Genomic DNA, 13,327 nt, shown 5'->3' on the forward strand with positions numbered 1-13,327 from the left:
CTCTTCCCGATGACACCGCGTTCGAGCGCAGCCGCCCTTTCTTCTTGCTTAGTCACTGAGCGTGGCTGTTTTCACGCGGCGGTTCCGACCTTCGAAGGGCACAGCCGTCAGTCGTGGTACCGGCGGGGTGCTAGGAGTTTGGCTTGCACGATTATGGAGGCTGGCTAGTCCCAAACCCGCACGTCCAAGGTCGTCGGGCTGGCTGCAGTCCGCTCCGCGCGCCTCCCCGGCGTCGCGCGTGGCACCCGTGGGTGCCCGTGGAACGCCGCCTGGCGGGAGGCGCCTTGTGAGCCGTGCCCGACGAACCCCCTCTCCCCACGCGGTCTCCCTGGGGTCTGGGCTTCAGTGCAAGAGCAGGCGAGGGCCCAGTTCACGCCGCGACCCCGGAGCCTGGCCGAGGAGCGCGTGCCCCCCCCCCCCACGGCCGCGGCTCTCAGCTCGCCCCCCCCCCCCCCCGCCGTGCCGTCCCAAGGGGCACAAGGCACGCGCTCCGTTGGCTGTCACTGCCGTTCGTTCCCTGACCGGGTGTGACGCGGCGCTCACCCCCGCCCACGGAGCTCACCCCTCCCTCCCCTCCCACCTCCCAGAGCCCCTGTGCACCCGCTTCATGGACTTCGTGTGTAAGAACCGCCAGCAGTGCTTGTTCCACTCCATGGTGTGCGACGGCATCATCCAGTGCCGCGACGGCTCGGACGAGGATGCCGCCTTCGCGGGGTGCTGTGAGTGCAGGGCGGGGGGCGCGCGGGGAGGGGTCGCGCGGGGAGGGGGGCACACGGGGAGAGGAGGGCGTGCGTGGAGGGGGAGGGCGCGCGGGGAGGGGGGCGCGCGGGGAGGGGGGCGCGCGGGGAGGGGGGCGCGCGGGGAGGGGGGCGCGCGGGGAGGGGGGGCGCGCGGGGAGGGGGGCACGCGGGGAGGGGGAGGGCACGCGTGGAGGGGGAGGGCCCTCATGGTCACAGGCCTGCCCCCTAGACGGCTCCCCGCTCTGGGTAAAGCAGCCCTGCCGAGTGCACAGACCTGCACTTCCTGCGATAGCTTTCTTTCTTTCTCACGGGTGCTGCTTTGGCCTGGGTGTGGCGGCCACGCCTATCACCCCAGCCACCCAGGAAGCTGTGATCGGGGGATCATAGGTGCAGACCAGGGCGGGGACATTCACCAGAACCCACCTCCCAAATGACCGGCACGAGGCAGGGCTGGGGACAGCAGAGGAAATGGAGGGCTAGAAAGGTTAACAGGGCCCCTCCTGATACGTGAAGGTTTGCTCTGGTCCAGGCATGGCGGTGTACTCCTGTAATTCCAGCTACTCAGGAAGGCACACATAGGAGAATACGGCTCCAGGCTAGCCCAAAGTTAGCCCAAGACTCTGTGTGGAAAACAAAAACCACAGGCAAAAGGACTGTGGAGTATGGTCATGCTCAAGGTCGTGAGTTCAATGCCCGGTACTAAAATAAAATTCAACAAGAAAACAGAAAGAAAAGAGAAAAGATGGCGTCTTGGTTGCTGTCGGCATGAGCGGCTCCGCCTCTGCCTTTTTGGTGGTTCATGGGAGATAAGAGTCTTGAAGACTTTCCTTCCCAGGTTGGCTTTGAACCTCAATGCTCAGAGCTCAGCCTCCTGATCAACTAGGAATGCAGGTGTGAGCCACCAGTGCTTGGCGCCTTGTGTTTTTCAAAATAAATAGAAGGCCCAGGTTGGCCTTGAACTCTGCTCGCGTGCAGCTCCTTCATTAGTCTCCCCCGAACCGCCTTTCGTGGGACCTCTAGCTTGTGGTTAGGACTCCAGGCTGTGGATCTGGGGGGGGGGGGAGATCAGCTCGGCCGTCCCCATTCCCACGAGAGCTTGGCGGGATGGGCTCTTCGGCACCCCGCGCCACGGCAGGGCTGGTGAGAACGTGGGGTGTCCCCTCGGCGGGGGACCCGAGGTCCCCCTTGCTTCTCGCCCTCGCCTCTGCGGCACAGAGGCGACCCCGGCTTTGTGGATGTCTCTCCTGACGTAGCCCAAGACCCCGAGTTCCACAAGGCGTGCGACGAGTTCGGGTTCCAGTGTCAGAACGGCGTGTGCATCAGCTTGATCTGGAAGTGCGACGGGATGGACGACTGCGGGGATTACTCGGACGAGGCCAACTGCGGTGAGGAGGCGGCCCGCCTGCCCGTCTGCCTTCCGGGCCGGCCCGCCGGGCCCCGGACGGCCGAACCTGATCAAGTGCGATGTCAGCGGTAGAACGCGGGTCATCGTGCGCAGCCTGATGCGTAGGGGGCTGGGGGGGATGGGAGGAGGTGGGTTTGCAGATCTGTGGTCCCCTGGCCCGTGGGGCTGCTGCCTCCCTCCTTCCTCCCCTCTCCCCTCTGCGGGAGGGAAGCGCGGGCGGCCCCGGTGGGTGTGGGCCTGGCGCCGACGGCCGCGGTAGAGCTGGCGTGCACGCGGTGCGCGTGGTACGGAGGAAATGACCGGCAGCGTGCTTGATCTCCGCAGAAAACCCCACGGAGGCCCCCAGCTGCTCCCGCTACTTCCAGTTCCGCTGCCAGAACGGCCACTGCGTCCCCAACCGGTGGAAATGTGACGGGGAGAACGACTGCGGGGACTGGTCGGATGAGAAGGAGTGCGGAGGTGAGAGGCCGGGCCGGGCCTGGCGGGATGGGAGCGAGCGCGGAGGGGAGAGGCCGGGACCTGGGCTCCTGACGGAGAGCCTTTGGCCTTGACGCCTCCACACTGGGCCCTAGGGAGCCCCAGCTGTGATGGGCTCATTCGAGCACCCCCGGACCGCACTGGGGATTGTGTAGCCCCCAGTTCCCCCCCACCCCCCCCCCCCACCAGCCATCAGGAGCGCCCCACAGAACGTTGACCCACTCCTGTGAAATGGCCAGAGCCGTTCCGAGTGCGGGGCGCCTGTCGCCGGCTCCGAGCTGGTGCGAGGGCAGCGGGGAGGTCCCCGGGAGGATCCGCGGGGACACAGAAACTTCTAGTAACACCCGCCTCCCCCCGCCTCCCTGTTTCCCTCAGATCTGCACGTCCTGCCCTCCCCCACGCCGGGACCCTCCACCTGTCTGCCCAATTATTTCCGCTGCAGCCACGGGGCCTGTGTGATGGACGCCTGGGTCTGCGACGGGTACCGGGACTGCGCCGACGGCTCCGACGAGGAAGCCTGCCCCACCCTTGGTGAGCCTGCCTTCCACGGGGCTTCCTTCTCAGTGCGTGTGCGTGTGCGCGTGCATGTGTGTGTGTGTGTGCATGCGCGCGCTCCACTCTCTGGTTTTGCATGGTGGCTGGCTGGTGTGTCCCTCTGAAAGGAGGGTGAGCACTGCCATCTAGTGGCCAGCGGCGGGCAGCTCAGGGTCTGCGCCGCACGCTTGCAGGAAGCGGGTCGACCAGTTAGCCCTTCCCTCCCGCAGAGACGGTTCTGGGCTGTTTGAGGGCCCTAGCTGAGGCCAGGACTCAGCTTCTCCTGGCCTCCATCACTCCCGCTGTCTTTCCTCTGGCCCGTGGCCCTATGTGCACGGGTGGGGCGGGTCTTTAGAAACCATCCCTTGGCTCCTGAGAGCTCGGCGGGGCCTCCGGGGAGCAAGGGTGTCCAGTGTGCTGCCGGTCCCCCGGCTCGCCGGCTCTCCAGGCCTCCGCCGTGGCTCCTCCGCCCCGCGCGCCCCTCGCCCCGCGAATCCAGCGCGGCTCCCGGATCACCGAACTGAACTTGAGAACTGTTTCCTTCCCCAGCCAATGTCACCGCGGCCTCCACTTTGACCCAGCTTGGACGATGTGACCGCTTTGAGTTCGAATGTCACCAACCGAAGAAGTGCATTCCCAACTGGAAGCGCTGTGACGGCCACCGGGACTGCCAGGGCGGCCAGGACGAGGCCAACTGCCGTGAGTGGCCCGCCGTCCTGCCTGGGCGGCTCTCCGGGGGTGGCCAGAGGCCCGGGGCTGTGGGTGGCGCCTCGGGTGGAGCTGCCCTGCCGGAGCGTGGGCCGGCACAGCCACGAGCCAGCAACTCTGAGAAGCTCTTCTCCGGGCTTCGCTGCGGTGACCCGCGGCGCCCCCTGGACTGGGTGTTAAGGATCGCGTGTCCAATGAAAAGATTTTCTGGATGGAATAAGAAAAGCCTCTTTACTAGGATGTTTGCTGAACACGGTTAAAATCCTGGGAGACGCTTATTGGAGAAGCCATCGCCTTTCCTTTGTCTTGTTTTCATGATCTCTACGTAGTTGTACAGAGGAGTTACAGGCCAGCATGTCCGTTCATGAGTTCCTTGATCCACATCGCCTCCTTTCCTCTTCCTCCTCCCATCCCTCCCACCCCCAACCCATTCAATTTTCCCAGCTTCACAGGGTAGACATTGGCTATTAGGACTACATTCTCCCTCTCCCCGCTTCCTCTCTTCTGCGTACGTATTGACCCTTCTGGAAGGATCTGGGGGACGTCTAGGAAAGTGCATGATTCCACATGTCACGTCAGTGTCCTCTGAAGAAGGTCCGTCTCCGCCCGTAGGGTAACTCTAGCTGGCAGGAGAGAAACCACATGGAGACGGCGAGCGGAGGGGGAGCTGCCCCTTACCAGGGGTGCTGGCCTGCTCCCCTCACGTCCTAGTGAGGAAGGGGAAGGGCAGCTGCGGTGAGCTGGCTGGGGTCCGCAGGGTCACGCAGATGTGCCGCTGAGTGACTGGCACGAGTCACCGGGAGAAAGCAGGCCCCCCGCAGGTGGGGAAGCAGGGGCGGGGCTGGGTGTCTGATTCCGCAGCCCTTCCCGACGGGAAGAGCGTTTCTTCCCGCTGTCTCGCGTGTGCCGGGAAGGCAGAGCAGTGTGGCCCAGTCCTTTGGGAGTCTGTGAGGATATTTGAAAGCGCGTACATCTGGATGAAGTCAGCAGGCACACGCGTGTGATTGTGATTGACCTCATCACTGTTTGTACAGCTCAAAGCAGAACTCAGAGCATCGTTCTAGATTACAGGCTGCTCTGCACGGGGCCGTCCGTACAGCGGAGTCACGTAGGTGTCAGGGGCGGCCGGCGCCCCGTGCTGGTGCAGGGGCCTGACCTCATGAGACCCTCAGCAAGCCGGGCTTTGTACAGGAGCCCCGAGCTTAGGCGATATTAAGCAGTTTGCACGTGTTCACACACACAGAGCCAGGACTTGAACTCAGTGTTTGGCCTCACACTCCCACTTCTCCTGGAGGAGGATCCCCGCTCTAACATTCACCAAGGCCAATGCCGGGCCATTGCGCGTTCAGGGTGGATTACAAGCAGATGCCAATTAGATCAAATGATTCAAACTGCTTCTCCTAAGCATGGGTCCACCTGGATCCAGCCTTTTATACCACATGGCCCTCCCTTCCCTTCTAAGACTTTGCTGTGTGTGTGGGGTGTCTTTCCTAGGGTTTCTACTCAGGGGCTGGGGCTGTCCCTGAGCTTTCGGGCTCAGGGCCGGGGCGCTACCCCGTGAGCCACACCTTCACGCCCATGTTTTTGGTGGTTAGCTGGAGACAAGAATCTCACAGACTTTCTGCTCAGGCTGGCTTCGAAGCAGGACCCTGAGATCTCAGCCTCCTGAGCGGCTAGGGTGACCGGGATGCGCCCCCAGTGCTCGGCTGAGGCGGCTCTTTGTGTTTCAGCCACACGCAGCACGCTGACCTGCACGAGCCGGGAGTTCGGGTGTGAGGACGGCGAGGCCTGCATCGTGCTCTCCCAGCGCTGCGACGGGTTCCTGGACTGCTCGGACGAGAGCGACGAGAAGGCCTGCAGTGGTGAGTGCCAGCCCCGCAGCTGTCTGTGCCGGGCGGGGCGGGCCTGGTGAGGCGGGCCTGGTGAGGCTGGACCAGGCTGGGACGGGCGGAGCTGGGAAGACTGGACCGGGCTGCATGGGCCTGGGTGGGGCCTGCAGGATGGGTGGGGCTGTGCTGGGCGGGGCTGTGCTGGGTGGGGTTGGGCTGGGCGGGGCTCCACAGGATGGGTGGGGCTGTGCTGGGCGGGGCTCTTTAGGACTGGGTGGGGCGGGGCTGTGCTGGGCGGGGCTGTGCTGTGCTGGGCGGGGCTCCGCAGGATGGGTGGGGCTGTGTTGGGCGGGGCTCTTTAGGACTGGGTGGGATGGGGCTGTGCTGGGCGGGGCTGTGCTGTGCTGGGCGGGGCTCCGCAGGACTGGGTGGGGCGGGGCTGTGCTGGGCGGGGCTCCACAGGACTGGGCGGGGCGGGGCCGTGCTGGGCGGGGCTCCGCAGGACTGGGTGGGGCGGGGCCGTGCTGGGCGGGGCTCCGCAGGACTGGGTGGGGCGGGGCTGTGCTGGGCGGGGCTCCACAGGACTGGGCGGGGCGGGGCCGTGCTGGGCGGGGCTCCGCAGGACTGGGTGGGGCGGGGCTGTGCTGGGCGGGGCTCCACAGGACTGGGTGGGGCGGGGCCGTGCTGGGCGGGGCTCCGCAGGACTGGGCGGGGCGGGGCCGTGCTGGGCGGGGCTCCTTTGCCGTGGGGATTTCCGGTGGGAGCCTCCGTGCGCCTCTGCTCCATCGGGACGTGGAAGGTGTGTGAGCTCCGCCTCCGCGCGCCCACGGAGGCGAGGCGAGGCCCGCAGGCGGCTCCGCCCTGCCGCCGCCGGCGCGCTGGGTTTAGGTGAGCCCCGCCACGCCCCCACCCGCGGCTGATGCCCTTCCTCTCCCCAGACGAGATGGCCGTGTACAAAGTGCAGAATCTCCAGTGGACGGCCGACTTCTCCGGGGCAGTCACTTTGACCTGGACGCGGCCCAAGAAAATGCCCGCCGCTTCCTGCGTGTACAACGTGTACTACAGGTGCGTGCCCGCTTGGCCCGGGGCGGCCCCCCCCAACCCTGAGAGCCGTGCCCCTGGCCCGCCCCCCCCAGAGCTGCGCCCCGGGCCCGCCCCCCCCCCCAGCTGCGCCCCGGGCCCGCCCCCCCCAGCTGCGCCCCGGGCCCGCCCCCGCCCAGAGCCACGCCCCAATCCCGCCCCCCCCCCAGCTGCGCCCCGGCCCGCCCCCCCCACCTCCGAGAGCCGCGCCCCGGCCCACCACCCCCACCCCCAAGAGCCGCGCCCCGGGCCGCTCGCCCTGACGGCGCCCGCTCCCCTCGGCCAGGGTGGTGGGAGAGAGCGTGTGGAAGACCCTGGAGACGCACAGCAACAAGACGAACGCCGTGCTGAAGGTCCTGAAGCCCGACACCACCTACCACGCCAAAGTGCAGGTCCAGTGCCTCAGCCGGGCGCACAGCACCAACGACGTGGTGACCCTCCGCACGCCCGAAGGACGTGAGTGTGGCCGGCTCCGGTGGGGGGGGAGCGGGGGAGGATGGCTATCGAGCCCCGGAACAGGCACTTAGTGCCCCATTGCAGGTGGTCTCCACAGTGGCTTTATGGTGGTGTTATCCGTGTGTGTGTGATTTCACTTTTCTGTCTTTCTCTGTACCTCCCTTGCTTAGTTCCTCCCGCCCCATTGGTGACAGTTGTCAATAGGATTGTTTTCTCAGCCTCCCTCCCTCCCTTCCTCCCTTCCTCCCTCCTCCTCCTTCCTCTCTCTCTCTGTCTCTCTCTCTCCCTCACCTACTCTCTCAGGAACATCCAGGAGTGCTCCTGGTCTTTGAACACAGACAGGTCTTAAGTCCTGCCCGTTGACTGAGTTCCGTGGTCAGTGTCCCCGGCTTTGGTGGAGCCTGTCGTCGGCAGGCAAGGATGACTCGACGCCCCCCCCCCCCCCGTCCACTCTTTTGCAGTGCCCGATGCCCCTGGGAACCTCCAGCTGTCCGTCCACGGCGAAGCAGAGGGGGTGGTCGTTTGCCGCTGGACCCCTCCCCTCCACGCTCACGGTTTCATCCGTGAGTACATTGTGAGTACTTTCCAGAGCGAGGCCTGGGTGCCGGGGTGCTGCCTGGGAGAGGACACTTCCTACAGCTTTGTGGAGAATGACCCCGCTGTGAGAACATCTGACGCTCCAGCACTATGGGTTATCTTTTCCTTTTCCTTCTCACGTTAGGTGGAATACAGCAGGACCGGTTCTAAGTTGTGGGCCTCCCAGAGGGCTGGGAGTAACTCCACAGAAATCAAGGACTTACTGCCCAGCACCCTGTACACCGTCAGGGTGAGTGCTCCTTTCCCACCCAGCCACACGGGCCGTCTTAGAACTTAGGGAGATGGCTCTGTTTCATGAAAGAACTCGCTGCTTAGTTTCTTATTTTTTGCCGGTTCTGGGGCTTGAACTCTGGGCCTGGGCACTGTCCTTGACCTTCTTTTGCTCCAGATGAGCTCTCTACCACTTGAACCACAGTGCCACTTCTGGCTTTTTTTTTTTTCTAACTTATTGGAGATATTGGAGTCTAGCAGACTTTCCTGCCTGGGCTGGCTTGGAACCCTGATCCTCAGATCTCAGCCTCCTGAGTAGCTAGGATGACAGGCGTGAGCCGCTGGTACCCAGCTCTGCTTTTTTTTAAAGAGATGCTTATTTAGCATCCTGCAGAATTCCCAGCTCCTTGCCCTACAAGGGAAATCGTCCTTCTTTCTGATAACCAATGGCTTTCCAATGCAGCTTTCCCAGCTTGCAACCCATACACCCCCCCCCCGCCAACTTTCTGGCCCCTGTACATTTGCAGCCACTTCTCTTCTGCTTTTCTCTAGCTGCAAGACCATGCAGATCCATGATAAGTTATACTTGTAAACCGGTGTTGTGATGTTCTTATGAAATGTAGTATTAATATCTCTAGCAGAAAGGAGAGAGATTGCGTGCAAAATGATGCGTTTATTGTGAACATTAAGTTCACACCCTCCAGAGACCCCTTGCTCTGATAATTTCCCCCCCAAACCCTTTTTCACCCTCCTTTCTTTTCTCCCTCCCTTCCCCTCTCCCTCCCTCCCTCTCTCCGTTCCTCTGCTTTCTTCTCCGCCTCGCACTCTCTCCAGATCCTATGTCTGGACACACATATGCCCCTCCCCTTCTGCAGAACCTCACTGTCTGTCAACCAATAGATGTGCTATAATCTTGGGACGGAATCCCTGTTTCCCAAGCTCCTTTGCTTTGCCCTACCCGCTCTCGCCTCCCTTGCTGGGGCCTCTGAGGTTTCTGGGGCATTCTGTATAGCAATGTGCTTTCCACCCTCCCTGTCCTCCCAGAGCCCTCCCCCCCTTTAGGTCCCCTCAGAGTTCTTGCTGTACAGTGTATTGCCTTTATTCCGTGCTAATTCACACTCTGGTTTGAAAAAGGTGGCTGCGGTGACTAGTCGTGGAATAGGAAACTGGAGCGATTCTAAATCCATTACCACCATAAAAGGAAAAGGTAAATGATTCCAGCATGCGCAGATTTGGAGGAGGTAGACACCCCTTGGACATGACCTTTGATAAGACCAGAAAGGAGAGGCCCCGATTGGCGAACTGCTCGCCTTCTCCCCCTCCTCCGTGTGCGGGCACAGTCCCGGGCCTCTCCCTGCTGCTGTCGGTAGGGAGTCGTTCCGGGTGAGCTGCAGGTGGATTCCTCCTCCTGGAACGGAAGGGACTTCAGGGGCCACCGTGCCGTAGGAAGCAGAGGGAGCGCTCGCCATACAGACGGCGGCGGCTTGCGCAGGCTGGGCTGTGTGTGATTTACAGAAAGCTCTGCGGATGCTGGGCCAGTTCCCCAGGGGCACCGACCAATGGCCTGTCTGGCCCCAGGTCTGATAGTGCTCCCTGCCCGTGCTCCCTGCCCGCGCTCCCTGCCGTGCTCCCTGCCCGTGCTCCCTGCCCGTGCTCCCTGCCATGCTCCCTGCCCGTGCTCCCTGCCCGTGCTCCCTGCCTGTGCACCAGCTCGCCTGCGCGGACCCTCGGGAATCACACCAAGCGGTGGGCCACTCGCCCCGGGCCGCACCGTGGGCGGGAACCCAGCACGCCTGGCCCCGGAGCCTGGCCCCCGGACCACCCCGCCGCAGGCTGGCCCCGGGGCCGAGGCGCCCTCTCCCCGCCGTTCTGCCGGCCGGGTCGCCGCTCCCGCCCGGGGCTGGCTTGGCCTGCTTCCCTAGCGCTGAGGCTGGCGTCTAGAGGAGTGGCGAGCGCGAGAGAGGACTGGAGCAGCTCGGGGAAGGGTCCTGGTACGCCTTGGACACTGCTTCCACGTCTCACTCGCGCGTGTCTTTATGGGCTTAGCCATTCTTTTCCATATGCACTCTGCGTCAACGCATACCCCCGTCCGTGCCCTCAAGGAGAGACTTGGGTAGGCCGGTGGGTTCCTTGACATTTTTTTCCCCCCTTTTCTTAGGATGCAAGTTTTTTTTGTCTTTGTAAAAATTATTGCGTAGTTCCACAGAGAGCTTTCAGTTTTGCGTGTCGGGCCATGAGTACAGCGCGTTCGGATCACCGTCACCCTCCCAGCCCCACCCTTCGTGTATGTAGTTCAGTGTCTCCGGAGCTACAGAACGTCCAGGCGTTGGAGTCGGTAGAGCGCCAGCCAGTGAGCAAAGCACCCCCGCCAAGTCCCAGTCTCCATCTCACCACGGAGAAAGGAAAGAGAAATAGAGGGCAGACTTTAAAATGTTTATAAGTAACTTACCTACTGCAAAGACGGCTCAGCCCGCTAAGCCACGGGAACCATCCACGCAGGATGTCCAAGTTAGTAATACAGTGAAGTCAAAAGGGACTTCCCTGTCGTCACGCAGACCTGCAGATGGAGCCGAAAGACAAAGCCTGCTCTGAGGACAAGTGCGTCCCTCGACTTGTTCCGCTCTTTGCATAGACATGAGGGCGAGCCAGAAGCAGAGGTGCGGCTGCACACAGCCGCCTGTAGCTGCCCCGTGAGGTCACCGTTACTACACGGCCACTGGCAGACGCCTAACAGCGGCGGCCGTGTCTGGCTTTAGCTCCATTCTAACCTCGGACACAATCACTTTGTAATTCTAAGCGCACAGTGATACTTCTTTCCCTGATTTCGCTTAGTTATAGCCATTCCAGATGATCTAAATACTCACTTTCCTTACCAAAAAAAAAAATGATCAAAATAGGTAGACTCGAGGTTGCTTCGGTGATCAAGTGTCCTTGTCTTCCTTGGGCTTTGTGGACACAAATCTCGTGTGGTGCTTACTTTCCAGAACCTTCTTCTCTAAGGTTTTGCTTCATCTGAGCTCCTCATTTGCCTTTCACTGGGTGACAGAAGGCGACCATGTGACCAAGCAGTGCCATCATCCTCTACCTGGGACTGTCTAATAACGTGGCCCCGGCCTCCAGCTTGTAGTGCTGTGTACATTAGATTCATCGGCAGCAGGGAGAAAAGCCATCATTCACTGACCACCTCTTGTCTACAAGACGTGGTGCTTCTCGTTTTCCATGAATCCTAGGAGTATTTGCACCCTGGCTTTGTAGCCGAGGAAGCAGGCTTAGGAGGGAATTAGAACTTGGCTCCAGCCACCGTGCTTCTCATTTGGGTTGGTTTCACACCCACACCAGTGCTATATGGGTCGGCTGTCGGGAGCTTCGCCTGGCCCTTCTTCTGGTACTGTCTACCTAGAGAGACACCCCTAGATTTTGCTGTATCTCCCTGGTCCCCGGTTCTCCCCACTGTGTTAAGCACGACTTGCTTTTCCCAAAGGCCCTTGTGTGTTAGGAGTCTAATACTTGGGTCAACATGGGAATAGTGCGTGCCTTCCACGCCCGTGCACCCCTCTTGTGGGGTATGCCAGGCCCAGTGCCGTCGCCCTCCTGCGGGCACCTCTTCACGGTGGCCAGGTGAATGGAGCGGGCTTTCCTCCCGGCCTCGCCCTCCCGGCCCCTCCCTGTCAGCCTGAGCGCTCGTCCTTGGGAGAACACCAGGTGCTTATTGACTGCTGAATTCACTGTGAGGGAACCTTGATCAGAAAGGGGGAGCAGAGAGAACCTGAGGTGCTGCTAGGCACTGCACACGCACTGCGCACGCGCTGTTTTCCTTAGCTTTCCCAGCTGGGCAGAGTGTAGAAGTCCTTCTCTCTAGGCTCAACGCGCTAGACAAGCAGCTGGCTCTTGGTTGCACGAGTGTGGCGTGACCGAAAGCAGGAATTGGAACTTGAAGCTTACCGGGCCTCGGAGGCCAGCTTCTTCCCATTTTGCTGCTGCCTGTTGATTTGTCATTTACCATTATAACAGCCCATGGCCCCCCCGTGAGTTGCCCTCCTTGTAGAGAGACTGGAGGCCTGTGGGCAGCTGAGAACTCAGGAAGAGGGCACTTGAGGTGGGCCCTGCCCCTTTAAGAGCCAGGCCGAGGTGGGCACCACGGAACTTGTCTGCTCGACCGAATTGCCAGGCCAGCTGACGGAGCCAAGCTGGCTGTGCGCTCAGCAACCCTGATGGGCCCAGACTGGGCTTCCGGGACCCAGTGGTGGGAGAGACAGACCAGCCAGCCACAGTCAGAGACATGGCCCTTCTGCCCCGAGTGACAGATGGCTTGGCCTGTCCCACTGAGAACGCCGCCACCCTGCCTTCCCCGTTTTCATGGCTTGTTCTCTTCCTCCCCCTCTCCATCCCTTGTCCGCAGTGATCCCGCCGCCCGACATCCACATCGACAGCTATGGCGAAAATTCTCTCAGCTTCACCCTGACCATGGGCGGCGACACCAAGGTAAGGTGCACATAGTAAACATGCAGCTGGGTGTGTGTGTGTGTGTGTGTGTGTGTGTGTATGTGTGTGTGTGAGAGAGAGAGAGAGGTGGTGGGGACTGATGGACTGCGGTGCAGGAAGGTTAGGATAAACCAATGCCTTCCTCTATGGAAGCTCTGATTCCTGGCTCGCGCTAGCTCAATCCCCCAGGACACACAACATGAGTCTCCACAGCTAATTATTCTGCCTCAGCCTGGTGCCTGTTGTTTTTTTTTCCTTCCCCCTGTAACCATGTAATTAAATGGTTCACAGCTATAGTGCAAATAAAGAGTTGGTGTTAACAGAATATATGCGCCCTGTAATTTTCAGCTTTATTGGATTCCCTACTGCTAATGCTAATGCAGAGCTTCCCATGGTGGAAGGAAGGGCCACCCTCTTGTGAGCACAGGGTGCCCACCGCCTCGCCCCCTCCCTCTGCCGCACAGGCCTTCTCCTGCACCCCTCCACCTGTGCGTCGGCTCCTCCTTGCCTGCGCCCCATCCGTCAGCCGTGGTGAGGCGGACGTCCTCACGGCTCCCGCGCCGCTGACTGAACCGTAACTTAGCATTGGGCTCTTTCTTCCAGAGAGATGGAAACGAGAACTGGCCTTCCTGCGGTTCAGGTCTAGAACGGTCTGCGGCTTTGAAAAACTTGGTGTTGAACTTGTGGTCCCACATTAGAGCGCTTCAGCCCAAAATCTCTGAGCTGAGAACTGGGTAATTTGGGCTGTCTGAAGACCACACCAGCCAGATTTGTGGGGTTTTTTTTGGTCAGTCCCAAGGCTTGAACGA

At 61.5% G+C, this 13,327-nt stretch overlaps 1 protein-coding gene across 2 annotated transcripts in view; it reads left to right on the plus strand.

The window, feature by feature from the left end:
* The window catches only part of Sorl1 (sortilin related receptor 1), a 98,965-nt gene that overhangs the window by 75,181 nt on the left and 10,457 nt on the right, over positions 1-13,327 (plus strand). For both annotated transcript variants that reach the window (XM_048344009.1, XM_048344011.1), the window contains exons 28-39: positions 588-719; positions 1,994-2,125; positions 2,470-2,604; positions 2,998-3,153; positions 3,706-3,855; positions 5,595-5,726; positions 6,632-6,758; positions 7,060-7,229; positions 7,691-7,803; positions 7,951-8,055; positions 9,171-9,243; positions 12,436-12,518. In XM_048344009.1, coding sequence (XP_048199966.1) covers positions 588-719; positions 1,994-2,125; positions 2,470-2,604; positions 2,998-3,153; positions 3,706-3,855; positions 5,595-5,726; positions 6,632-6,758; positions 7,060-7,229; positions 7,691-7,803; positions 7,951-8,055; positions 9,171-9,243; positions 12,436-12,518 — 1,508 coding nt within the window. The remainder of the gene's footprint in view (positions 1-587; positions 720-1,993; positions 2,126-2,469; positions 2,605-2,997; positions 3,154-3,705; positions 3,856-5,594; positions 5,727-6,631; positions 6,759-7,059; positions 7,230-7,690; positions 7,804-7,950; positions 8,056-9,170; positions 9,244-12,435; positions 12,519-13,327) is intronic.

The sequence above is a fragment of the Perognathus longimembris genome, chromosome 3 (genome assembly GCF_023159225.1).
Source record: "Perognathus longimembris pacificus isolate PPM17 chromosome 3, ASM2315922v1, whole genome shotgun sequence".
Lineage (NCBI taxonomy): Eukaryota > Metazoa > Chordata > Mammalia > Rodentia > Heteromyidae > Perognathus > Perognathus longimembris.